The following is a 27,458-nucleotide window of genomic DNA, read 5'->3' as shown; positions in this document are numbered from 1 at the left end:
TTAACTTGACCTTTGCCTTGGACGACGCCTCTTGGTGGCGTATACGGTGAGGAGGGGAGAGAGGGGCCCCATTTTCGCAGGTGTTTCCGGAATTCTATTGTGCGTCTTGCCCTCTTCTTCAAACTTTGGTCAAATGGTGTAAAAACCTCAACAGACGGCAAGGCGCCTTCTTTTGTTGGCGACTCAAGCAAGCCTGCAAGCCTCCCTGGCTTACTGCTCGGCAACACTCGTCCAAGTTGGGGCAACTGCGTGACATCCTGTCAAAAGGCAGGCCTTCGAAATAAAAGCTTGATCGAAAAGATGTTGCAAACGCGCCTTGCCGTTCGTCGCGTCGGCTGAACGCGTACACATTCCGAGGAGGAAATGAAGACGCAAAGAAATTGGCCGAAACCGAATTATAGGAAAAGGTTGTGCTCTATCCGGTGCTGGTAAATGATGCTGTTCAGCAAGGTCTCGGGGACTTAGAAGGTGGAGAAAACAGGAGCAGGGTGAACCAAGGAGCATAAAGGACGGCAACCGTCTGGGAGAGGAACGATTTCCTCCATCTGGTGAGAGCTTCTGGCGTTCAAAAATTCCCGCTTATCTGGGAGGAAAAAATCCAAACAAACACACATGGCTTTTTTCCCAGTTGGTATTTTTGCCACCATTGTGCCGCTAATTGTTTATCAAAGAGGCCTTTACCTCTAATCCTCCTCCTGCTGCTGCCTCCTCTGGTTAGCGATCGGTCTCCCCTGCCCGCGTCGGCGGATGAAAGACGAGCGCAGGAGGCCGGATGAGCGAGTGGACGCGGGTGAGCGGCTAAGAAGGCCGGCGAGTAACCTTCGCCTCCTTTTGTCTGCTAATCATCTCATTAACGCTTCAAAGCCTCACAAACGGCAACTTCCAAATGGACCTCCGAGATGGTTAGGGGACTCCGCTCGCGTGACTTGACTCGGATTGGGTTTTAGTGGGACGCCACGTTAACTTGACAATTGAGCTCACTGATAGCCGGTCAGTCAAATGAGCTTCAGTTGGACGGACAAAAATGGATCCTGAAGATTGAGATTGTTACGAAGGTCGTGCGACTCGACTCGCTGTCCTGCTCAATGGCATTCCTCAAGGCTCCGTTCTAGGGCCTCGTCTCTTGCTAACGCTCTGGAAAAACATGTCATCAAATCGATTGTTGGTGTCCTTATAGCATGTTGACGTTCATGTGTTTGTTGTACATGACCAGGCCCGGCGTCCTCAAGAAGTCTTGAAAGAATCGCTGCTACTTTTCCGATTCCAATCAGGAAGACATGCACAGATGCCAGCGTTCCACATTAACATGGCGCGCCGTCGCTCTGCGTTTCCTTACACGCTATCAGACATCCTCGTTTGTTTTTTTTCCCCCAATCATTTTCCTGAAGAAATGCAAAGAGTCTGAAGCGTCTCGGTGGTCTCGGGGGAGCGTTCACTCTTGGTGTTCATTAACAAACGCTCAGTGTGATTAGTTAAAGCGTCACTTTGAAGCTGTTGTCGGGAAAGTGGGATAGCGCCCGCGGTCTGTGGCAAAACATGCACGCGCGTCATTAACACTGTTAATTGGCTGCTAACGTTGACACTTGGCCCATCAAAGCAGAGTGCAAGACAACTCAAATCGCTGCGTGACTGCAGTGATGAAAAGGTCACGTACTCGTCGTCCTGGCTTGGCGTCGCGCACTTTGCGCCCTCGGTGCGCATTGCCGAAGTCGTCAAAGGCATCGATGAGCTTACCTCGTTCACAAAGACCCAGTGGCTGTCCTTGGAGGCCAGATTGGTTTCCACCGCCTGCGCACACGACACAAACACACCCAAAAACAGACAGCGCAAGTATTAGGATGCAATTGTGACTTAAGCGAGCAACCGCTCACCGTTGTGTGTGTGTGCGCGCGCCTTGCGCTTTTTTGTACTGCACTCGACTGCATGCGTGTCTTGTGTGCCGTTGTGCTGCTCTGTTGTTTTGCTATTCTTGCTTTCGGTTGGAGCGAAGCGATGCTCTGTGGCAGCTTTGCTATTCCAGCGAGATGCGAGCCGCCGTTTTGAGACAACAACTCCTCGGCGATGACACAACACGTTTCGATCGCACAATGGACACAACAACTAGCTAGCTGTCGCCAGCGCGCATGTGGCATTCCCCCCCACATGCGCACCATTTGTTGCTCTTTCAGTTCGGCTAACATGCTGCTCCAAGATTCAAAGGCGCCACCCCCCAAAAGGCCCATGTGCACGAGGACCGAGGGACGCCGCCAGCAGGGTCGCCATGGCGGTGGAAAGCGTGAACACACCTGTGAGTGGATGCAAATGTCACAGATGGAGTGCGTGCGTGCGTGCGTGCGTGCGTGTCCTTGTGCGGTTCCACTTGAAAGCCATTTGCACCCAAGGCCTCATGGGAAACATGTTCCAGACAGAGCACTTGACCGTGCACTCAGACACGTGCGTGCGTGCGTGCGTGCGTGCGTGCGCGTCAATCTTGTCACCGTGGAAATGGAAGCAGCATGGGGCAGACGATCACGGATGAGTTACAAATTTCCACACACAAGCGAAACTGCTGAGTCATGGCTTCGTGTTCACAAACGCAGGAGCGCGCACGCACACGCACAAACGCACCGCACCGACTGACTGAGTGATGATTAGGTGTCGTTTTTGTCCTGATCTCACAAGTCCCGCCCCTTCAAGTGCATCTACCGGTCTGTTGCTAGGAGACCAGCAATCCAGCTTCCTGTCCATTTGTATGCAACACCGCGTGCATGCGCGTGCGTGCGTGCGTGCGTGCGTGAGTCTTGTCACTATCCTGAGGCGTCTTCTTCAGTCTTGCTCCTACGACCGTGCACGCGTCTCTGTGATTTTGTGCAATGGGGAGTGAGTGTGTGCGCGGGGCGGCTTGTGTGTGTGTCTTTGTTGACGCGTGCGTTTGTGCCCGTGTCTCTCTGTCTGCGTTTCTGCCGTAGCGTGTTTGTTTCGGCGTGTGCGTCGGCCGAGCGGCTGATTGACTCTCACAAACAATATGGCCGCAGACAGGCAAAAGCTTGCCATGGCCCAGCAGCGCCAAAATGGCCTCCTGGGACAACTTGACACCATCTGTGTGTGTGTGCGTGCGTGGGTGCGTGCGTGCGTGCGTGCGTGTACGGGGGGGTGTCTGTTTGTGTGTCCAGCCTAAAGTTGTGACTGCAAAGAGCGTTGTGACATTTGTTGTCAGGCTTGCAGCACGTGCACACGCACGCGCCCACACACTTTTCATCATGTGAAGGTAATTGCGTCATTTTTCAGCCCTGTTGGCATGCGCGTCACACGCGCACGCGAGTCTTGCTAATGACTAAGCGAGTGACAGGAATGCCGGCTGGCATTGATCACACTTGCTGCTCTTCAATTTCCTGCACAGGATGGAAAAAGTGGCCACCTGGCATAAATGAACGCCTAACGTGGCGTTTGTTCACGTGCTCTTCATTCTTATGGAATGAAGACGTTGGCGTGCGATTTCCAGCCACGCAATGAGCATGTGTCCTCTGTTAGCATGTTGCTAGTGTGTCATTTGCCATCATTGTCTCATCATGTTCACAATTTTGTTTATGTGTTGTAGGTTAGCATTTTGGTTTTTTTCCTTTGGTCGTTTTTTTTTTTTTAGAGCTACAACTAAGGATTGCTTCAATAATTCCGATGACGATTTTTTTTCTCGAATGTGCGCTGTTCGTACTTTGTTTGTTAGCATGTTGCCAAAACATACACACACAAACTAAGATGGCGGCGGAGCAGGCCGGTGGCACGCGGCCACGCCAGCGCAGATGGACAAAGGCCGACCCGAGCGGCCTCCTGTCGGCGAGGTCGTCCTCATCCGACGCAAGCCGCCGTAAAAAAGGTGGCGCGTAAAAAAGGTCAAACAAAGCTGAGGCAAAAATATCCATTAGATGTTCCTCAAGCTTTGTTTCGTTTATTTTGCACAAAATGTTTTTTTTCTCCCTTTTGTCCAGGTTTTCATTTGCTCTAAGGACAAAAAAAGTGATTAGCACACATGGAAAAGGCCAGAAAACGTCTTCTTCCCCTTCTTTGACAACATGAAAAAAACCAAGACACGCGCGCTTCTTCTTCCAGGGGCATCGATTGGCCTTAATGTGTGAGCAAGCAACAGCTGCCTGCCTGCCTGCCTGCCTGCCTGCCTGCCTGCCTGCCTGCCTGCCCGCCCGCCCGCCCGCCCGCCCGCCCGCCCGCCCGCCCGCCCGCCCGCCCGCCCGCCCGCCCGCCTGCCTGCCTGCCTGCCTGCAAGCTGGCCATAGCCAAAAAGTCCTCAGGCACTGACGGCCGCTGCGTTCAGGGCCCTCTCGTCTTTGAGTGGCGCTGCATTGAGGGCCCTCGACCTGAAGGTTGGCGGCGCATTCACGGCCCTCTACTGTGAGTTGAAGGTGGCCCCGGGATCTGCTGCGTTCAGGGCCTCCTCCGGGACCTGGTGAGTAAGCGGCGGTGCGTTCAGGATCCGGCGGGCTAACTGGAAAACCGTTTGTTGAGGTCTTGTTGAAGTCTTTTGGCCGCTTTGGAGTCGGTATTTTATGTGCGGCTCGCAGAGGTGGTCAGAGATTGATGCCCAGTTTGTGTCCTTAACGCCTCTCTCCAATAAATCAGGCCAAAGCGTTCCCGCCTTCACACTCGCTTGCATCCGCTCCATCCATTCATCAGCCTGACCAATGATGGACAGCCGGGAAAAAAAAAAGGAAAAAAAAGTTCCTTCAAGAGACAACTTTCGGCTGTTTCCATTCTGACCTGCAACCTCCACGGCTTAGCATGTTGCTTGTTACGTGTGTGTGCGCGCGCGTGCGTGCACGTGCGCGAGTGGGCGAGCGAGTGAGAACGAGTGTTAGCCAGCGAGCGGGGGCGAGCGAAGCTGAAAACGGTGCATCGTGGGAGATGGATGAGTGACTCTCAACCCAACAACTCAACTTTTAGTGTGTGTGCATGTATATGAATGTGTGTGTGTGTGTGTGTGTGTGTGCGTGCGACAGCAGGTGTGCAAACACCAGGCAGTCATGTGACCAACAGGCAACGTGTGTGAGGCCCTGGTGGCACTCGAGCACATCGTTGTGTGGGGAAATGTTTATCTGAACGCCGCTGTGAAAACATCTGCTTTTAATCCACTTTTAATCCGCATTTAATCTTTTTTTTTTTTTTTTTTTGGGCAAAAAAGCCGACATGACGACGCGTACGACGGACGCAATGACGGACAGGATGCCGGTCCAATGCTTGGGTAGTAACCAAGGTTAAAAAAACTCCTGAAATAAAAAATAAATGCGTTGAAAACAAATAGCTCATATGTAGGGGAAAAAAACAGTAGAATAGTAAGAGGAATAAAAAGCAAAGTAAAATCTTGCCGACCTGCTGTATGAAGGCGTGCGCGGCGCTGGGGCTGAGCAGCAGGATGGCGCGGCGCAGCGTGTCGCGGTAGCGGTTGAGCTCCTCCGTCCTCATGGACGTGAACAGCTCGCTGAACACCTGACTGATGTTCTTGTCCACCCGCTGCAGAGACACGTCCAGACCTTCTCGACACGCGCGGTCCAGGAAACCCTGAAGGCCTCGCATGTCTGCGCGGGAAACACACACGCGCGCGCGCGCGCGCACGTTAGACACGAGACAGCAAAGCAAGCAGTCATTGATTTGTCATCTGTCCATTGCCGACTCCTGCTAAAATGTTCAAAAGCCAAAGTGAAACCCGATTTGAAAACTCAAACCAACCCAAGCGCAATGGTCAATTGTCCCTCAATCCCAATTTGGTCCTCAGTGTAAGTGGAGTGCCCTTCCATCTGTGTGCCTCATCTTGACGAAAACATTTCAAAATGTACTCAATCCGTTTGCGCCCGATACGATAACACAGCCACGTCGATGTACGAAAAGCGTTTCTTTTTTGGGGGTTTAAAAATAACTGACATCAAGCTTCAGAGTCCTGGCCAATGGCCGAGCCAAACGTGTCTTTTCACTTTCGGCCAAGTTGTCAATTCTGTGGTAGCAGCTAGCTAGCGCTAAGCCAACCTGGGCGGGAGGGTTCATCTCTCCGGTCCAACGTCAAAGTTTGCGCCGGGACGGCGCCCGAGGCCAACAGCCAAGTCACGCCAAAGGCCTTGCTCAACTGCCTACATGACTGATTGCTTCGCAGTTGAAGACGCTCGTTAGCCGGCTAATCGCTTCCATGCAGGCGCAAACACTTGCAAGCGTGGCTCTCCAAGAGCGCCATTCGTGCACCGCCCGACTCGCCTCCCGGAAACAGACAAACAATGTCCGCTCTGATCCAAGGTCGACCGTCAGCCGACAATTCACCGTTTGACAGGCACGCAGACGCACACGCGCTGGGGCGTGGGGGCGCCTATTAAATCCCCTCACCGGCTGTTCTTCTAATCTGGAGTCTAAAGCGAGCGTTTGTCGTCTTAATGCCGCACCTGTGCTCCAACACAGCAAATGTCTGCGCCACGACGGCAAACGGCATCGAGGCGGGCTAGCGAAGCCCGTAAGACGTTTTTGAGGTCGCCTGAGCGCGGTGGACCGCTAGAGGGCGCCGTCCGTCTGTTGCTTCAACTAAATGCTGGCGGCGACCACTTCGGTGAAGTGTGCCGCTTTTCTTGTTCTTTTTATAAATGTTTTTTTTTCAACCGAGTGTGCGCGCGTCTTGATGAAGGTTGCATCAGCTCATGTGACGCTTGAAATATTCAAAAGCTGGCAGCCGCGTCGGCACTTTGATTCCAAGAAAACAGAGAGCGCAAACGCGGGCCGCTCGTCTTTGAACGGCAGGCGAGAGGACGGCGACCTGCCGGCGCTAGCGCTCGTGTCGCGCGCGCTCGCTGATTGGCCTTAATTGACTTGCGTGCGGGTTCCTGCCCGGAGGTGCGGCTAACGAGCGAGCCCGACGGCTAATGAGCAGCGCCGGCGGTCGGCCCGCCACAGACGAGAGCAGCGGTACTCACGCGCGACCGCTTGTGGCCTCGGGAGTGGAAAAAGTGTCGGTTCGGAGCTTATCTTCCTCTCTCCGGCAATGAGGCGGCGGTGCGTTCAGGGACCTCTTATCGTCATCTGTCGGGCAAGTAGCCGGCGATGCTTTCAGGTCAGGGCTCTTATCTGGCTAGTAAGGTGCTCCGCGAAGAGAGAATTTACAGTCGTCAATGCAGCAAATTAGTGGCGCTGCGTTCAGGGCCCTCACGTATTCCTGTCTGATGACAAGTATGTGGCGATGCGTTCAGGCTCTCTTCTTGTCCTCTATTTGGCGAGTAAGCGCTGGTGCATTTAGGATCCTCTTATTGTCTTCTGTCTGGTGAATAAATAAATGGCGGTGCATTCAGGACCCACTTCTCATCCTGAAACTGGCCAGTAACTAATGGTGCGTTCAGGGCCCTTTAATCGTCCGCTAGCTGGCAAGTGAGTGGCGGTGCGTTCGGGTGCCGCTAACTGTATCACCTTGCACCTGGCGCAACAAGGATGTCAAGATGAGAACCTTTGAGGGCGCCGCCCCGCTCGGCTTGTTGCCGAGCCGGTGACAGACACCTGTCACCCGTCAGTCAAGCTGTCCGTCAATGAAAGGCGACGCTTTGAACCCCCCGCAGGCTGCGCGTGGACCACCCGAAGCCTTGAAGGCCTGAAGACGGCGAGAGAAAATCAGCCACATGTCGCCGTTCCGCCGACAAAGCAATCAAGCGACGGGCGGGCGGCTGTCCAACGCGTTGCGCGCTTTCATGTCACGCCATGTCGCCGGCCTAGCTCGGTGTCACCGCGCGGCGGCACGCTAGCATGACACGGTGGTGGCCGCGACATCGTAGACGGACGGACAGCGTCGCTCCACGTCACCGTTACACTGCCGTGTCCGGCAACGACGCGGCGCTTCCGCCTCGTGACCACGTTCAACTTTCATCAATCCAATTGCAATTCTGCTGACTGGCTGCGTTGACTCCAACCCCTCCGCCCCCCGCGCCACGAATAGCCCGCAACACGCACACACACAGCAGTCAATTGTCTCCTTGGTCCCAAACACAATTAAGCAAGAACTACCTGCGTGCACTTTGGCGACACGGTTGTTTGCGACGGCTCGTAAAGTCTGAAACATTCGATCGAAAGGTCGGCGCCGTAAAGCCGATTGGCGGCGCGCTCCACTGACGCAGACCTTCCAAGTCAGTCGCAAGCTGACTGACGCCCGGATGGAAAACGTGCGGAAGACCCAAATAATAATGGCAACCCATCTGGCACGCTTCCATCGAGCTGTCAGGCCAGCCGCCGCGCAGGCCGTTGATTGGCGGACGGACGACGCTCACTTCCTCAACGGGAAGAAAATTCATCAAGCATCTTTCTACTGCTGATTTGCGCTGAAAGAAGACAAGTCGACCCTTTGCTTTGGTGGAGCCGCCATAGTCAGGGAAGAGAAAATGCTGCGGGCCTTCAAAATGGCGAAGGGAGCTGCCGAAGGACGCTCAGCGTGTTATCGGCGTGTCGTTGCACACGTGAGCGCAACTCTCCGGTGGCAGCAAAGGTGACTGACTTTGCAAGCGTTAATACGAGAAAGTCTTGCCGGTGAGAGGGATCGCGTGTTCGAGTCGACGAGCGCGCGTGCTTTGCTCGCTTACGCAAAGGCAAGCCGACCACAGGCCCGAAGGCGGAGCCAGGTTTGTTCTTCCGCGTCCAAGTGGCACTCTTGCCATCTTCTCCACACAACCATTTGCAACGTCCGCGTTTTTGTCACGGCTTGGCTTCCGCTCACTCGTCTGCCGCCCGCAAGTATCGCACAAATATATCATGGCAAAGTTCTTTGGTGGCCGCGACACGGACGATGACGTCGACCTTGGAGATTTGGCCGCGCTCCACGCGGCATCAATAAGGGCTAATGCGCACGTAAATTGGCTGCTGGGCTTCAATTAAGGCTGGCGTGGCGCTAATTGACTTCCTGTCTCCTCTGCGCTCTTCACCTTGAGCGTGGCGAGACGCGAAAGGCGAGCGGGGGCCCGGCCGGCCGAGGCCAGGCCGGCCCAGCGGGGCTTTGGTCTCCATCCATCTCCGCTCATCCCCGTCAACGGGCGCGGCCGTCTTAGCGCGTTAGCGTGAGGCTACGTCACACTAATGTGCTGAATACATTTATGAAGACTTAGTGTGGCTCCTTGTCACCCGGGCCCGGGCCGGCTCCATCCACGGAGCCTCGGTCTCCTTTCGAGCAAGACGTGACATGTTTTTATGCGAAAGCCACGGCAAAGAGAAAAAAAGAAAAAAAAAAAGGGAAAAACTAACAAATGAGCTTCATGCCAGACATCAAGCGAGACACACTTGGCAACTCAAGTGGAGCGAGTGGCCGGCCAGTCCATTTCAAGCAAGTCGACTTGTTTGCTTCTTTTCGGCGCGGAATTGCTTGCAGCAGAATGCTGACAAAGACATAAGCGGCCAAAAATTCACAACGCGCAGCCCGGCGACTGGGAATGTGATCAAGTTGGTCCCTCGGCTGATTTTCTTACGGAAGCAGCCGGCTCGACGCAATCGCATCTCTGAAGCCCAAAAAGGCCGCGCGCGGTTCACGTCGCTCCCGTCTACCTCGTGACCGTGACGACGTGCCACATTGTTCCCCCCGACTAACTCGGCTAACTCATCCACATGCAACTGGAAAGGCCACGCCAAGGTGTCATATCGTTGCTCCCGAATAACCGCGTCAATGTCGGACGGACACTCTTACTGGCAGCCGACTCCACCGATGTGACACAATTTCATTCGCGACTAACTCGAAGGCTACGAAAAGCACGGCCAGTGTTTCGGTGACATTTTGTGACTTCCAACAATGCCAGATCTTAGTTCTCCCGACTAACTCAACAGACCAGGTTGACGTGACGCGCTCGAGCGAGCGAGCGGCCGCGTCAATGTGACATATTGCCAGCAAAGGCCACCGGTCCATCTTTTGGGATGAGCGTGGCACCCCAAAAAAGAGGAAGAGAGAGCTGCTGCCGCTCGTCCTTCCGAGTCGAGCCCGGCAAAAATATTCCAGTTTGTCGCAAAAGCGACTCTTGGAATCTAGTCCCGAGAGGCTCGGGCGGCAGGTAACCATGGAAACATCAGCGGCAGAGAGAGGACGTCGTTCTACTCTGCGCGCGGACTCTTGATTACGACTTCATCCGGCGCAGGCGGCCTCATATTGCAAGGCGCTGCACCTCGTCAAAACACAATCAGATGGACAAAGGCCGGTAGTGCACGCACACTTCCTGGAGCATTCCTGCGACACGGGCAACACGTCAATGTGACACTTTCTTACCGGCGGCGGCAAACTCGACCCATCGTGTCAACGGACCGTCCGAACTCAGACGCCCACCGACTCCTTGAAAAATGACACGCCCGCAAGTAATTGTAGTGAGCATGCCAACGTGACATTTCTCTTGGCTAACTCTCGTCAACACCAACAAGTATTCTTCCTCCCAAATTGGTCACGTGACATCCTTCGTCTCAACTCCAGCGAGGCTGCCGCCGCATTGTCGTGTGCGACGGTGTCACGGTGGCAAATTATTGTTTTTCCTGCGAACTCCCGCGACCATATTAAAGTTCCACGTTGTAACATTGCCTCCATGGGAAATACAACAGCAAAAGGAACACGCCGCAAAATCAATCGCGACGCATTTGATGTGCTCACACTGGACAGCGGGTGAGCCGCCCCGCGCCGCCAACTGCCCCCCAACCCCCAGCCGAGCCCACGCGGGAGCGTCCCCGGGGTCTACGCAACTTTGTGACTGGCAGCCGCTGAAAGGTGTTTTTCCCGGGGTGCAAGGCGGCGTGTCCATGTGTGAGATTTCCTCTCTGAAGCGCCGTGTCACGCTCAGCCAAGCCTTGCGCCGTGCGCGATGGCTTTTCCGGCTGACGAGCTAGCCGGCTAGCGGTGGGGCTAGCGCCTCAATCTGGGCGCATTCATCCGGCCGCTCCATTGTTGGCCGCATCGATCGCGCTCCGAGATCCATGAGGTGATTCCATTAAGATTTGGTGCAAGCTCGACAAAGACTTTGTGCCGCAAATGGGAAAGTGACCACCGCAAATCAGTCAGCGTAACGCGAGGGGACGCGGCAAACGTTCACGGGAAGCGCGGTTGGGCTCTCCAACAAAAGCAAGCGAGGCTCAGGCTCATTTACTTCAGGACATGATGGATTACTCCCGCGTTGACGACGTGATACATTGTTCTTCCCGACCACATGAAGCGGACGCAAACAACATGTTTACTCCCGATCCCATGTCGACCGTACATCACCGGAACTATGGTAAGGCCACACATTTGTCAAGGTGGGATGTCCTCACATACCGTACTCGATGTCGTAGAAGACGATGAACTTCTGCCAGCGCAGCTCCCCCACCAGCGTCAGCATGACGTCGTTGAGGCGCACGGGCGGCCGGGCCGCCAGCGTGTAGCCGCGGCCGCCGGGGCTGGGATTGAGCTGGCAGGACGTCCTGGGCGAGCCGCCGCCGTTCCTCTGGATGTACACGTGCGGGATGTGCATGGCGTCCGTCAGCGACTGCAGCGCGCTGGCCGAGGCGCAGCCCGTCGACGTCACCAGCGCCAGGATGCCCTGATTCATCAGCTCGCAGGCTGCAGGACACACACACGCACACGCACGCACGCAGCCTGGTCACTGAAGAAATAAATTCCTAATGTGATGGCTCGTTACTCCTGAGTAACTGACCGTTGGATTGTCTTGATGCATTGTTTCCAACATCTAACTGTGCAGACCATGCGGTCCGGTACTAATGTGAGCCGTTACTCCGTGTTAGCATGGTAGCAGTGGCGCCTTGCGGCTGCGTCCGAAGCCGACGTTGCCGGCCTTTCCAAGGACAGCCGCGGCGACGGCGACGACGACTCCGGTCCACACGCGCAACCTCGGCTCAAAGTGTCAAAGTCCGCCCTCTCGGCTCATTTGTCGTCGGGGGCCCTCTGCCGCTTCTTTCGACCGTCGCTCAGTCAAGAGTAAGGCAGTGCCGCGGAACGCATTCATGGCTGGCAGCCAGTCAAGCGCTTGACGCCTGGCGCGCTGTCAATATTCCATCTTGGATCATAATTAAGGAGCTTCGGTTTGATTGTGCGACGCGTGGGCTTTGGCTCAAAGTTGCGAGCCGAGATGTGTCGATGACCCGCTGTTGTTTGGATCAAACTTTGGACCCGAAACGAAGCGGCTAACGATCTTCCGCCGTCGCGTGATTGGCTGCGGGGGGAGCCGCGAAATAATAAACAAGAGAGTCGGGTGACCGCAGGCATCGATCCGAGTCTCCGTGGAGACAAAGTCTCGCCGCAACTTTAATGAGTTTGTCTTACAACGGCTTTTCCACTCCTACTTTGTGAGCATCCAAGCGGGATTCAATTAGCATGACGTCATCGTCACATCATCACACCTGGATGGCGTCATTAAAACATGACCACGTTATCGTAGCGCTTCGTCCTTCCATTGATGACGTAGGTGACGTAGCGGTTTCCCACGATCGGTGCGCCCCGCATCTCATCCCGGAAAGCCAGAAAGTAACCCAGACGGAGGAGCAACATTAGCAGAAGATAAGAGACAGCAGACGACAGAGTCACCAGGACAGATGAGAAAAGGAGGCGCCCCATTGCAGGAGAATGGAGGACGGGCCGTCAAGATAAATAGATCAACCAAGACGACGACGGCGACGACGACGGCGACGACGACGAAGGCACGTCACCCGCGGGAGGGAGACAACTGATGGACCAGATGAGACGCGAGGCAGAAAAAACGGCAAGACAACAAAAAGTTGGATGAAGTTCAGACCGGGAGGAAGAGGACGAGCGTGATGAAGACGAGGACAGGGAGGAGGGTGATTCCAATTGGAACAAAAAGGAGGAAGCACGCCATGAAGATGTTGATTCGGAGCAGAGAGGAGGCGGAGCTTGACGCCAAGTCAAGACCAAGAAAGGAAAGGAAAGGAAGAGCAAAGAGCAAAGGCGCCTGTCCTCGGCTTCCTCCTCTGGCCTGATTGGCAGAGAGCCCGCGCAAGGCCACGCCCCGCCCAAACTCTGCCCGGAAGCCATCCCGCTTGCGCTTGCGCTTGCGCTTGTCGACAAGTGCAAGCGGGCCACCCGCCGCTGGCTGGGCCGGGCCGGGCTGGGCCGGGCTGGGCCGGCCTTGGCCGCTCGCTGCCTTTCGGCCTTTCCTCTCTTTGTCCTTCTTTTCCTCCTCCTATCCTTCTCCTCGCTCTCCCTCTTTCCTCCTTCCGCCTTCTCCATCTCCTCCTTCAGATGCCTCGCCTGCACTCTCATGGCCCCATCTCGAATCTGCCGGCGGCGAGCGCGCACGGCTTCCCCACAGCGGATGGAATCAAATATGCCGCCAGATGTGTACCTTGCCATGTGTCAGGTACTGCTCATGATTTAAAGATGACGTACAAGACACAAACACAGCCAGTGCAACTTTGGAGCCGCCAACCTCCAAACGCACGCGCGCACGAGCACACGCGGGGGCAGGCGGGCGCCGCTTTCATCTTTCGGACCCGAGGCGTCACGTTGGTCGGCTCTGCGTTTGGATCTGCCCAGGCCCTTTTGGAAAAGGAGTCTCCTCAATAAAAGTCATTCGCTGACAATCAAAAACCGACGGTGGACAAAATGCAAATTGAAATCACGCCGCTCAAGTAGGAAAAATGGAAATGGTGGCCGTGACTTGAAATTTGGACATTGCAATCATGCGAACGAAGACGCTGCGACCATCGTAAAGTCGCGGCAAAGTTGAAATCGGCCGGTCCGGCTGAAGCGCTGAAACGGAAATATTGCAAATCGCGTCAAGCGTGGAAATGGAAATCGTCCAGATCCTGCCAAATACTTCAAATATACAAAAGCGGTTTGGCCAACATCTGCTCTTTCACCAACTCAAAAACGTCCCTTTTGGAAAGACTTTTTGGGAGTCAATGAAACAAATCTTGAACATGAACAAAAAAGGTGCGCATTCATACACCAAATCTTAAAATGTTAACCCGCGAGTCGAAATGAGCGAGGCCCACCGATACTTGCTCGTGTAACCACGGAGACGCAAGCGGCGCTCACGCCGACACACTGGCTGGCTTGCAAAATCTTCCCGGCGAGACTGGGTCAGCGTCACTCTGGTAGCGAGTCCAAACGCCCGCACACACTTCATCGTCTGCATCCATAAAGCACAACGCAGATTATCTTTCAAGAGCGTGCGTGCGTGCACGGGGGCTGTGTGTGAGATAACTGATGGATGAAGACAATAAAAGACAATCGATATCAAAGTTCCCAAAATGTTGCGGATGCGATGAGCGCGTTTGCTACGGCGGCCTTCGGTGGAGATGACGCCGCCGCCATCATCATCATCATCATCACCATCATCGCAATATTTGCGGAACAAGGTGGCAAACGCCAACAAAATGTCGAATCAAATACGCTGGAGGTCAAAGCGGTGCACATTTTTTCTGAGAGTCAAAAATCAGGCATAGGAAAGCAAAGTCCAAAGCGAGAACGGACGCCACCTCAAATCTCCACTGCTGATTGGCTGCTGGGCCAGAGGGAAAACACACGCACGCTCACGCATGGTGCGCAGTGAAGCTGAAGCGGCTCAGGCGGAAGGCGTCGGGGGGGGGGCGGGGCCGCCGTCGGACACGATGGCCGGCCGCGCTCGCCCGCCGGCCGCGCTCGCCCGACGCGCTTCTTTTGCTTACCTGCAGGAGGCGCACAACAACAACAACTCAGCTGGACGCAAAACAAAAAAACAAACACACACAAAAAAAAAAGATTCCTGCACAACCAAACGATGTGACGCCACTTTGTCAACATCACACGGTGTGGCCTTTGACATACACACACACACACACACACTAAACAAAGGGGGCTTGAATCGTGTATTTGGAGCTCACAGCTGTCAATCATCACCTCTTGACAATTCACACACACACACACACCAAGGTCACACGGTTTCACGTGTGCACCCACACACACACACACGAGTACTCAACCGACTGCCAAGGTTAAATACAAAGAGCCCACACACACGCGTGTGTACACACGGGCCATGGTCTCTCTCACACACACACACACCACCAAGATCAAAGGCACTCAAAAAGACGCGCACGCACACGCACACGCAGGCGGCACTCTCATGATTGGCTAAGCCGGAATGCAATCCCGGCGGGCTCAGAGTTGGCGCAGGTGACATCAGCTTGAGCTCTGCGGCGGGCGTGGGGGGCGGAGCTAAGGCTTTTCATTCGTGCCCACGTACACGGAGGACGCGCACACGCGCACTCTTGGGGTTTTTTTTTTAAAGGGGCTGAACTTTGTATTTCGGGGATGTTTTCGGATGGTGCGCGGCGCGTCCGAGGCGGCCCAAACACAAGCGCTGAAGTTTGCGGCGCCAGGACATCAGCGGGCTCAGCTTCGAGTTGGTCATCGACAACGATTGACAACTTGGGAATCGTCTGGATTGATTCGTTATGACGACTCGCGAAGCCGGCGAGTCTGTCGATCGTCCATCTTCCTTTTTGTGGACTGACTGAGGGCTTCACTCGCACTTTTTGGGGGGGTTCTCTTTTTCTTTCCCAGCAGCGATGTGGTGCATGTTGCTGATTTTGGGCTTCAGTGAAGCAGCAAACAGCTCAAGTCCCAGCGCGCAGGCAACAACAAACACGCACACGCACGCACGCACGCACACGCAGTACCGGTTGCCAGTCAACGTGGAGGCGCATACCGACAAACAACGCACCGGTCGCTCGCTATTCACTGCGGCCGTGATCTACATTCACGCAAGAGCAAAACAACTGGAAAAAAAAAGAGGCGTGATTTGTGTGCATGCGTTTTCTCTTTTGCAGGTGGTTGAGCAGATTTTTAGCCGGCGGCTCTTGTGAAGTTTGACACACTTGCTGGCATCTCCGAGCAGATGCTGGAGGCCGCCATCCTCATCCTCATCCTCATCCTCATCCTCTTCCTCATCTGCGACGAGTGTCCGCCTTCCTCTATCGCCTCTTTTTGAGCTTCCCAAAATGTTTGCGCCGAGAGCCGGGCCGGCTGATCCAAACTTGCCCGATTCAGGCGCCATTTGCGTCAAAGCGGCCCAACAAATACCACGAAACCTCGCCGACAATTGCTGCTGTCGAAAATGAAGCCACGTCCGACTCCGCCCGCCATAAAAAGTGACTTAGCGCCGTGCTTATTATTTTACGGCCGAAAAAAACGGCCAGATAAACAGGACATCGATTGCGGCTTATTACTGTTAGGCGATAAACGGCGCTTGTCAAAGGTGACGTTGAGCGCCGGGCCGCAGGCGTGACGACGACGTCGCTGCCGCCCATGTTGAGACAACGTCAAAAAATCCAAATGGAGTCGCCAATGGAAGCATTTGCGGGAAGGGAGAAGAAAACGCTCGGCGCTTTTGAATTGTGAGCTCCTCGTTGGCCGCCGATTCCCGCCAAGCGCTCCGAGCTTGCCACGCGCTTGGGAAATGGCTCCAAATGATCTTGACTGAGAAATGCTTAGTAGCAGTCGTGGGCGCTCTTTGTGTGAAGACACTTCATCATTTTCATGAAGGTAGGACATGTCACTCAATGTCAACATGAAGTGGACAAAGACGCCGCTGCAAAGACGCCGGCCGAGCGGGAAGGGCAATTTTTCAACACGACCCAAGTGACTTTCAATCATTTGGGTTTCATCATTTTTTGAAAGGGACAAGGTCAAAAATGAGCGCAACGGCAAAAGAGTTCCTCTTGGGGAGATCTTTCTGCCAATCTGGGATGACAAGAGTCCCGTTGTAGGAAAACAAAATTGTGATCAGCTATGAATGAGACAATTCATTCGTGACCAAAATCGTTTCATTTTGGATCTCTTCCAACAAGATATGAACTAGGGGCTGAACATTTGTCCTTTCGTATTGTTTACATTTACAACAGAGAGAGACATTTGCAAAAATGGGCTTTTTTGTTTGTTTGTCTTCCTGTGAGGGACAAGTTTGATTGTCTATCATTGTCTTGGGTTACAAAGTGTCAAAGCGCTAACGCGGCCAACATTTGCCGATGAAATCAGCCGGCCGATCAATCATTTGGGACCTCGTTTATTTGTGTTCTATGGCTGACGTTGGGCCGAAAGCTCAAAAGTCACAATTGGCTCAATGTCATATCTTTTCCAAAATCGTCACTACTGGTCACAGCACACGAGTGGCTGTGTTTTTTTGGGTTTTTTTTTTTTTTACACAGGATTGCGCAATCTAAAGTGCCAGAAATGGCTTTCGGTCTGATGCGGTCTCAATGGGTCATATGACGATGACGACGACGACGATGACGATGATGACACCTGGCACCTCTTTCGTTGCAGCGCCGCAACGAGAATCCATGTCGACTCGCATGAAAACACGCAAAGTCGCGCAATGACGTCGAAGCATTGCTGTCGCACGGTGACGACGTAATTCTCCGGGTGCAACCGTCCACGTCAAAACGCTAATCCGGAGATGTCCGCAAATCTCCGCTGCGGCCGGAGTTTAGCGTTTTCGTCGAAAAACCTGCGGGCCGTGCGGGTGATAGGGCTAACCGCAGGCTCGTATTCGGCGTTTTCAAAAAGCCCGGCTGCGTGTAGACAGGGCCTAATCTCAGCCTCTCGTGCCGGAGCATCACTCGACCCGGCTGACACGGCCGCCGAGCGAGCGAGCGGGCCGGCCAGCTGGCCGGCCGGCCTAATTGGCCTTCTATCCACTCGAGCCAGCGAGCTAATGTGGCGTCCGTCGGCCTCCGACGAGAGGCCCTCCTTGACCGTCCGAACACAAAGATGGCCGCCGACTGCGAGGATCCTCCGAACGTGCTCGCCACTCTGCTGTACAGGTGCGTGTGTGTGTGCGTCTGCATAATGGATGAAGTGGCGGCGGCGAGCAGAACAAGCTGAACTGGACTCATTTCAAAACGCCCGGAACGCTGCTATTTATACTCGGAGCTGGAAGGACGACAGGAGCAGCAGCAGCAGCAGCAGGGGGGGGAAGACGACGAAGAGTCGACGAAGGTGGCCAAAGCGCAGGACAAGGAACCCAAGCATTATTCAATTGATCATACATTGTGTGAAAACAATTGAATGCACTTATTTGAAGAGACTTTTGACAAAAATCCTTTTTGTAGAATCTCAATTGGCAGATTGTTTTCCCTCACTCGAAATAGGACATTTTGTCCCAAAAGTACTTCTGCCGATGGAAGTAGTCGAAATGGACTTTGTATCGTCTTGCTGAAAGTTGAGCAAAGTGTCTCGCGACGTTTCCCTGAGATGGTTTTTGCATTTTTGCGGTGCGGTGCAAAAGCCGGCGGACGGAGGCGCTCCCGCTCCACGCCGCCCTCCCGCCTCAAAGCCGCTCTCGTCCGTCTCGGCCCGTTTACTCCCGCCTGACGCCGGGCTAATCGCCGGCATGCAGGCGCCGAGCGGCGATAAGAAGAACGGCGCCGCGTTCCGCAAAGCCGGTCGCGCTGATCGGCGGCGTATCGCGCCTCCGTCCTGCCATGCGGCACTTTTCCCTCCTCTGGCTAATGGAGGCGGATCGATGGCCATTACATGGAGCCGGCCTCTTAAGGCGCCGCGCCGGGGTCGCCCGGTACAAACGCCGTCGATGGACTCGCTCGAACTGCCACATTTCAAACAAAACAACGAGCGCCGATGCGTCCGGGAACGATGCTGGAGAAAGTGCCTTCGTCTTGATTGCAATACTGGCAAACAACATTTCAAGTGGGGGCGAGGGGCACTGCACACCCTCCTGACAGACGTGACGAAAAGTCACCTTGAAATACATGCGACTCAACTTCTCAACTTGAGGTTTTCCAGAAACAAGCCGTCGTTCCACCATTTTGGTTTTTTTTTTTGCTTTGACTTGCAAACGGTGCAGCAAGACGTCGACGGAAAATAACAACACTCGTACGCACATGCTCTTTATCCTCTGTGAAGAAAAGCTAATATCAGCGGCGTACTGAGGAGCTGAAACTGAGGAGTGCGTGTTATGCCTCCCCCAGGTGGCCGAGGCGCGCACACCACAAAACAAAAACTGGGAATTGGGATCTGCTTTTCTTTTGGGGAGGAGGGGGCGCATCCCGCAGGCTTCAATTGCAGGCTGCCTAACATCTTTGGTCACTCAACAACTTGTTTACTTCTCTCTCACGCTGACTTGTTTCCCTCCCCCTTCGCCCGCCATCACGCCGGCACCTGGGCCGAGGCGCCGCGCCGGCCGCCTCACCTGCGTCGCGCCTGATTGATGGCCGCGCCATTTTCCTGACACTTTCTTTGGCTGCTCGCAGCCCAGCCCGCCACAACAACAGACAACAGGGCGGGTGCACGCGCACGCATCCAATCACGCATCCAATCATCATCTCACCCACACACACACACACACAACCAAGGTGACACAAACAGGGACACGCATGATCCCGAAAACATTGACAGGCAAACACATCATCTCACACGCGCGCACACACAACACAAGATCACACACTCAAATACATAAAAACAGACACGTACGCAAACAATAATACTGTACATGACTCAGCCATAAGACACAAGCCCACGATCAAGCACACGCGTACGCACACGCACACGCACGTCTCCAAAGTACAAGCAACTTTTCTGACTGGTGGAAGGAGGCAGAAAGCTCAAAATGAACACGCGCAGTCACGCGCACGCACACGCACACGGGCACGCACGCAGCGGCCTGGATGGCAGCCATCAACAAACGGGGCAAAGAGTTGTAGGACATTTGTACACTGCAGGGGGGCTATCTGCATACTGCACCAGACGAACTCACGGACACACACGCGCGCACTCTCGCGCACACCAATGCGCGCACACACGGGGGCACTCAAAGGACTGCAGCAAAACGAGAAGATGTCTGTCTGAGCACGTCTTTGATAACAAGCGCGGCTGCGGCCGCTCAAATCGCGCCGTCAAACATCACGTTGCCTTTTTGGGCGTTTTTGCAGTTAGGAATCGGCACGGACCAAGCAAGCGCCTCTTGGCTTGTGATGTATTCATGTCGTCTTTTTATTGCTCATCCCGCTGCTGCAGTGGCAAAGATGACAAGAGGAAACGCAAAGAGTCTGCAAACGGGGGGCTAAAAGCCGCTCCCAATAAAAAAAGGGGCGAGTTGGGCGATAAAGGTGGCCGAGCAGCGGAAACTTTGACTGTCATCATCATCGTCTTTGGCGTCACTGAGGCCCGCTGGGAAATCGGCGGCGGCGGCGGCGGCGACGGCACATGAAGAAAGACATGGTGGCAATTCCAACAAACAAGCAGAGAGCCAACGTCCCCGTTCAAAGTCGGACAACGTTGCCACCGAGTCGCTCCGACGTTGAGGCGTCGACTCGCCAAGGCTCATTTGCAAACTTCTTCCGAGTACTTCAAAGCCGCTTTAATTCCGACGGCCTTGACAAAAGGACCTGGAGGTGTTGTACATGACAAAGTGGCCTTTGGACTCGCACGGATTTAACATGCAAAATCGGCCACATGTCACATCAAAATCTGCTCATTTGAAATCAAACGTTGAGCTGAAAGTCACGTTTCCATCCCGAAAGGTTCACATGACAAATGTTGTGTGTTGTTGACATGAAACACAATTAAGGAGGCGGAGACGGAAGCGCTTCTTTGTTGTGAACGGCGCTCTTGCGTGCTTTTTCCAAATGGCATTCAGCCACTTGAGCTAATCGCTAACGGCTGCACTTTTCTTCTCTGCTCTTTAGTCCGCGCACCAACCCTTGCGGCGGGCGGGCGGGCGGGCGTGCGTGCGTGCGCTCACGACGCCGGCGCTCCATCGATATTTGGAGCCTAGAGCTCACGAGCAGACTTTTGACACTAGCCGCTACGCTACCCGGTGCTTGGGCAAATCATTGCGTTCATAGGGGGAGCCTTGGATACTACTCATCTAGTAGTGCTAGCGGTACTAGCTGCTCATTGTAGTGGTGCTAGCAATGCGCTGCTTGTACCAGCGGCGGAAGTCGTGCTGGTGCTTGGAGCTTGTCGTCCAAGTGCTAGCATCAATAGTAGCGGTTATCAGGCACCTTCCTCTCTTTGACGTGGCATCACATTAGTCGGCACATTAGCGTCGTCGGCCATCATGACGCTGCACTTGAGAGTGTGTGCGTGCGCACGCCCCACAACCAATCTCGCTTTCATTTATTCGCGCGGCGCTGGTGTTGAACAGGCCGGACTGATATTTGACAATGGACCCGACGCACACGCGCGCACGTGCAATTTAAGCATGGACCTGGCCTCGGTCGAATGCGCATCCAAAGATGATGAGAAGAAAAGATAATGCGGGTTGGCGTGCGTGCGTGCGTGCGTGCGTCTTCTGCTCATGGACAAGATGAACCTTTTTAGGCTCCTTTCAAGCAAACATGTAGAAGGGTAAAATCTTCAATAAAAAGAGGTTTGAAATAAATGCGCGTGCGTTGTGATTATTGACAAGTGAAAGTGCTTAAGCTCATTTTAAGCAGAAAAATGCATCACTTTTAATAAAGAATAAAATAAGGTTTCAAATAAGTGAAGGCGATAAATACTGGAAATAAATGTGTGTGCGTCTTGTTGACTATTGACAAGCAAAAGCTTTTAGGCTCATTGTAACCAGAAGGAATACATCACTAGGCATCAAAATTAAAAAGTTCAAGTCACAAGAGGTGCTAAATAAGTAAGTGTGTGTGTGTGTGTGTGTGCACGGGCGCTATATTTAACCGGTGCTGACTGACGTCCACTTTGATGGCGACGGGAGACGAGCTGACCCGCCGGTGGCGTCCTCGTCCGCCTGTCGCCTTTCTTCTCGCTCTCGTTGAAAAATCACACACGCAAAACTGATCAAAGTCTGCAAAGCGACTTTAAGTTATTTCCGTCGTTTGCTTCCAGAAAAAAGACGAGCAGGATAAAAGTTTGCCGTCAAAATTGGTTGAGAAAAGCAAAGCCGACGTGTGAGCGGGAGCTGAAGGCCGGCCGCCGCCGCCGCCGCCGCCGCCGCCGCCGCCGCCGCCGCCGCCGCCGCCGCCGCCGCCACCGCCGCCGCCACCGCCACCACCACCTTTTTTTTTCAAATTTTATTTGTTTGTGATTTGGCCTTACATCCTTCTGTGGAATTATTTATGAGCATGGAGCAGGTGGGCCTTGTGTGTGTGGGGGGAGACGGGGCCGCGGCGGACATCAAGGGGAAAGAAAAAAAAAAGCGCTCCCCTACACGCGTCTCCCTTCACTTTCAACACCATCATTTCCGACACTCGCAATACTGCGGGCCACCCGAAAAAAACAAAGAAAAATCCAAGAAGTAGCATCATGACTGTCTTGCATAAGAAAAGGGCGGGGCCTGGCCCGGTGAGTGACGTGGGCGTCAGACGTCAAGCGTGCCTGAAATGATTGTCCGGCTGGCGCAGTGACGAGGGAGGAGCAAAGTTGGGGCACAAAGGGTCGCGGCAGCGGCGAAAGCCGACGGAGGATATGGACAAACGCAACGCTCGCGGAACATGGCCCAATTGCAACGAGCCACAAGAAACAGTGCAAACGGGACCGTTTGTGGAGGCAGAGCGAGTCGGGAAGGCCGCCGCCGCCGGCGCGCCTTTCGTTGGCTTGCCACGTTTCGGTGGTCGTCTCCGGACTTTGCGCCTCAAACTTTGTGGGCTGCTGTTCTACTTTGACTTCTCCGCACTTGTCGACATGCTAAAGTGCCGCTGGACTATTTCAGGCTTTTTTTTTTTTGCCGTTCTTTTCCGTCCTTTTCAAATCGAAAGCCCGAAAGAGTTGCCTTTCATTTGCCAGACTTGCGACAGCCGCAATGATGGCTGGCACGCAGGCAGTCTTCTCTTCTCTTCTTTTCTCGTCTCAAGGTATTTTTTCACCTATGAAGTCAGACTGAAAAACAAAGACTGGCATACATTGGACGTGTGCAGTTTTGCTCCGCATAAGATCCACTTGTGGGTCTTTGCGAGCGGTGGCGGACGCCACATTGGCCCCGCCCCTTTGATACGAGTGCCGGCGGTTTTCCCAGATGCGCGCCTTCTTGACTTCCACTTGACTAATATTGAAGAGTACGTCCTTCCTTCCTGACTTGATTTCTTTTCCAGACTTTCCAGAAATGAAATCATCTGCATCAAAAAGTCAAGTCACGCTAAGCTAAGCGCTAACGCCAGAGGGCCCACGTGACCTTATCTGTCCGACTCTTGGCTCCCTCCAGGAAAGAAACAAGCAGCAAAGTTGTTTTACCCTCCAGTCCACTGTCGCGCACGCACGCACGCACGCACGCACGCATGTTCATGTCAGTAGAAGAGCTCTTGATCTTCTTCTGCTTTCATTTTGTCATGAGGGCAAAATGTGAAAGTAGGAGGCCTGAAAGGACTTGGGGGGAGGCCGGCAGGCTGCTGATAACGCACGCACCCACACGCCAGCAGGCCGTGTGTGCGCGCGTGAATGTTCACTGGCCGGTTGCCTTGTTTCGAGATTATCCGCATTCACTGACACCTAAATTGACCTTACCCAGTGTGTGTGTGTGTGTGTGTGTGTGTGTGTGTGTGTGTGTGTGTGTGTGTGTGTGCGTGTGTGGGGGGGGGGAAGGGGGAGGCAATGAATGAGTCCAAATTGTTATAGGACACTGCTTGTGTTTCAATGAAGTGTGACTGCTTGTTGTGCGCGTGTGTGTGTGTGCTTGAGTGAGATTGCGAGCTTTCCAATCTCTGAACGCAGACAAGAACAATAATAAATTGCCCCTGCCAAGGCAAATTTTTTCTTTCAACTTCCTGGCACTGCGCACGCACGCACACACACAACACTAGCACACACGCACACTCCAAACAAGTCGGTAATTGGATTTCAAATGAGGAAAAAGGCAGGCGATTGATTACGAAGGCCATTAAGAGTTGCGGCGAGCTGATTGGCTGACGGCAGGCTCCCCTGATAAGACGGCGGCGGCGGCGGCGGCGGGCGGCACACGCGGTTGCGGCCATCCAAACAAGCCTCGGCTTAACGCCGCCGGAGGCTCAAATGGAGCGCTCCTTCGCCATTGGCCCACCTCAACCAACGCTAACACGCAAAACGCCACAGAGGGCTAACGGAATAAATTAGCATCACAGCAGCGGCCATTTGAAATCATCAGACAACTGGCTACTCCAAACACGACGCCCGCAGCGCAGCGCAGCCCAGCCCAGCGGCCGTCCGATGTCAATTCCACATCAATGGGATGATTGCGAGGCTTTTGATGCGCACTTGGCATCAAATTGCTGTTGCCGGCGTCGGTGTCACTCGCTGGGTGTGCTGCTTTTGCTCCTTGTCGTCGTCGGTGATGCCGTTAGCATCAAAGGCGGCGTTGCCGGTCTTATCTTTGCTGACGCCGCGTCCATGCCAGCGAAGCCTTGCGGCCGCTTCTCGCGAGGGCTCGGCGGCGGCGCTGTCGCTCGCGTCGTCATGGCGGCCATGTCGCCTCGTTTTGGAGAGCGATGCTTCCCGCCATCCGGGTTTACATCTTTTCCGTCCCGGAGTCAATAAAAACAAGGACGTTGAAGCGGGCAGCTGGAGAACGTGGCAGAGAGAAAGTCGAACACGGTCCACGCGCGCCCTCGGCACTTTGACGGGGGGAAAAAAAAGCGGCCGCTGCCAGCCAGCTAAACGCCGCAGAGGGAATCTCGGCGCCGCCGTCTTCAAACACGCCAAACGTCCCGGCGGAGGGGAAAAGTGCAAGCCAGGCGGGAAAAAAAGCTCCCAGCTGGACTCGGCTAACGAGGCCGGGAGCATGAAGGCTCGCACGTCAACGCGGCATGAAGGGGAAGAAAAAGGGAGGGAAAAAAATCCAATCCAATCCCGCACTCACATTTGGACTCTTCCACATGTCACAGCAGCCATCGGAAAAGGCCGCCAAAAAGCCCACAGAGTCACACTTGCTTCTCATTTCTTTCAATAAGTCATGGAAACTGAATTATTAAAGGACATTTGGAAAAAGACGGAAAAGATTTGTCTTAAATAAATCAAAATTGAAGTCCTCATTCATTTGAATCCAAAATGCTACTTTCTCGTCTGACTTTGCAGATTTGGGGAAGAAAAGAGAAAAGAAAAATTCAATTGAATTAATTACACCGACAGAAAAAATACATCAAATGTCTTTTTTATTTGTTTTTTAGAATACAACTGCATGGACATCAGCCATCTTTTTATCTTGCAAATCACTCAAATAAAATGAAAAAGCCAACTTTACTGTCAGGCTTTTTTTTTTTTTTTTTTACATAAATCGATCATTCTCAACAATAGGATTATAAAAGCTTGACTCTTTGCAAACAATGCAGATTAATACATGATTACTTCAAATAAATCAAATGAGACTTTGATCATGTCAGCAAAAAAACTATTTAAGAAAAATATGACACTGGCGTTTACAGAGAGAGACAAAATAGTTTGCACGAGAAGAACATGACGACGATGATGATGATGAGGATGAAAGAGTATGGATGGGGGTCTTGAGCAGGGATAGAAAACGCAAAAGGTTGCAAGATTTTGTGTTGATTTCCAAAAGAATATGTGTTTAGAATGTTACGCAAGAACTTTTTGCTATGTCAGCCCCACACACACATTTGCGCCGTTTGATTTTCTTTTGTTCTCCGGCCCGTCGGTCTGATTAAAAAAAGAAAAGAAAAAAGAAATCCAATGTAGCCCTTGAGCACAACAGTTTGTCCAGCTCCGCTTTGAGCGTGGAACATTTATCATTTAGCCATTAGGCAGCCGTTTAGCCTTTAGCATTAGCATTTAATTGAATTGCCGTCATTGGCCTTTGTTGTCTCTTCTGCCCGGAAGCCTTTTACCTTTCGCAAGCTCATCCGCACGCACTTTTAATAGTCACGTTCCACCTTGAGGCCATTTGGATGAAACTTCTTAACGGCATGATGCGCTCTTTGCTAGCTTTTAGCCCTTTCGCCCGAAAGGGCTTTTGTATGTAAGAAGGCTCGTTATTCAGCTTAACCTACGCTCCTTTCCTTCCATCCATCACACTTTTTAGTTGGCTTTCTCCCTTGCTAGCGTAAAGATAAACTTAAATATGTCCTGCGTGTTCTCGCTTATCTCGCTGCTGCGAGATAAGAAGAACAAAGTGCCGTGGCGGGGAGTTCAACGTGGGGAGAAAGCACTCCCAAAAAAGAAGAGAAAAAAAAAAAAAGGCAAACGCTTCCACTTTGCTTACTCTACTTATTTGGCATAGACGACTACGTCGTTGACCAAAACGTCCGGTAAAAAAATCCGTACACGACGCTTAGGGCTCGGAGAAATCAGAAGACGTGAATGATGTGCCGGTTGAGCAAATTAGCGTCACTCAATCACAATCAATTGATGGCCAGTGCGAGCATTCCTTTCCGGGGCTCTCGGATTTAGTGGCAACAAGGAAACGCCATCGATTCTCTCCGTTGGACGCGCTCCTCATAATTGCGCCACTTTGTCACGGGACCAACAGCCGCACAAGCGCAAACGCCGTCGAGCAGGGCAACACACACACGAGACGGAGGAGGAGCGAGCGGCCAAAGCCGCTTTTGCTGTAATAACGGGAACGGGAATTTTCACGTCGTTTCTCGCTCAGCGTGAACACGATTTCATAAAGGACGGACCACAAACAAAAGTCTCCCCCATCAAATTCAATCATTGAACAACTGTTACGTGACTCTGTTTGTGTTGTGGCACATGCACATGCTATTAGCTTGCGCAGTGCGCGCGCGCGTGCGCGTTCCGAAGCAGAGTGATGTGATTAGTGAGCTTCAGTCCCCGTGAAGTGTCCAGTCAATGTTTTTCTCTTCAGCCTTTTTTGAAAGGCCAGACTTTTATTTGAGGGCCGGCTGCTAACATTGACTAGTGTGCGTGCGCAAAGGAGTCACGGAGGTGTAAAAGTGCTCATTACGGCTGCGCGCTCGCTATCGGCTCAAAAGAGTCCAAGAAAGATAGCGGGCGGGCGGGCCGGCGCAAAGCCAAGAGACGTTGTTGCGTTTTCAACTTGCGCGTTACCACGGCGACCGGGAGGCGGCTTCCACTGACCTGCTGTGACTTGGGGATGAGTCACAAAGTCCATCTGCACTCGACCGACACTCGAGCGGGTTCCAATGCAGACGGGACAACCCCTTGACAACTATTTGATAATCAAACGACCGTTTTGACAACGGAGTCACGGCCACTGTTGAAGTGAACGGTCAAGCTTGTCCATTTCCTGCCGCCGTGCTTTCGCGAAAGCAGATGCATTTTCTTTGTGTCGAATCCCAATTTGCAAACGCCCGCTTTTACTTGGAAAGCCAACACCAGTCGATGTTTGTGCATTTTCTGCACGATCAAGTTGAACTCACTGCCTGCTTTTGTACAATTAAGCGATGCAAAGGGGAAAACGTTTGCCTCGTTGAGATTCTTTGACTCTTGTTCCAGAAGTGAAGTGACAGATGATGAAATGGCGACTTGCGGCCTGAATGGAGTGCAAATTGGTTTTGGTTTTCTCTTCATTGCATTGGGGAAAGATGACTTGAGTCAATTCAACCAATCAGTCCAGGCACCACTTGAC

At 53.3% G+C, this 27,458-nt stretch overlaps 1 protein-coding gene across 3 annotated transcripts in view; it reads right to left on the bottom strand.

Annotated features, from left to right (window-relative positions):
* The window catches only part of LOC147128719 (glutamate receptor ionotropic, delta-1-like), a 56,501-nt gene that overhangs the window by 16,977 nt on the left and 12,066 nt on the right, over positions 1-27,458 (bottom strand). For 2 of the 3 annotated variants that reach the window (XM_086016121.1, XM_086016122.1), the window contains exons 3-5: positions 11,270-11,554; positions 5,359-5,564; positions 1,735-1,788 (exon numbers count right to left, since the gene is read on the bottom strand). In XM_086016121.1, the coding sequence (XP_085872247.1) occupies positions 1,735-1,788; positions 5,359-5,564; positions 11,270-11,554 (545 nt within the window). Of the gene's footprint in view, positions 1-1,734; positions 1,789-5,358; positions 5,565-11,269; positions 11,555-11,648; positions 11,811-27,458 lie in introns of those variants that run through there. The other variant, XM_086016123.1, reaches the window with a different exon arrangement.

This window comes from Filicampus tigris, chromosome 19 (genome assembly GCF_054856515.1).
Source record: "Filicampus tigris isolate MCC_2025a chromosome 19, RoL_Ftig_1.0, whole genome shotgun sequence".
NCBI lineage: Eukaryota > Metazoa > Chordata > Actinopteri > Syngnathiformes > Syngnathidae > Filicampus > Filicampus tigris.
This window is presented reverse-complemented; position numbering and strand designations above follow the sequence as displayed.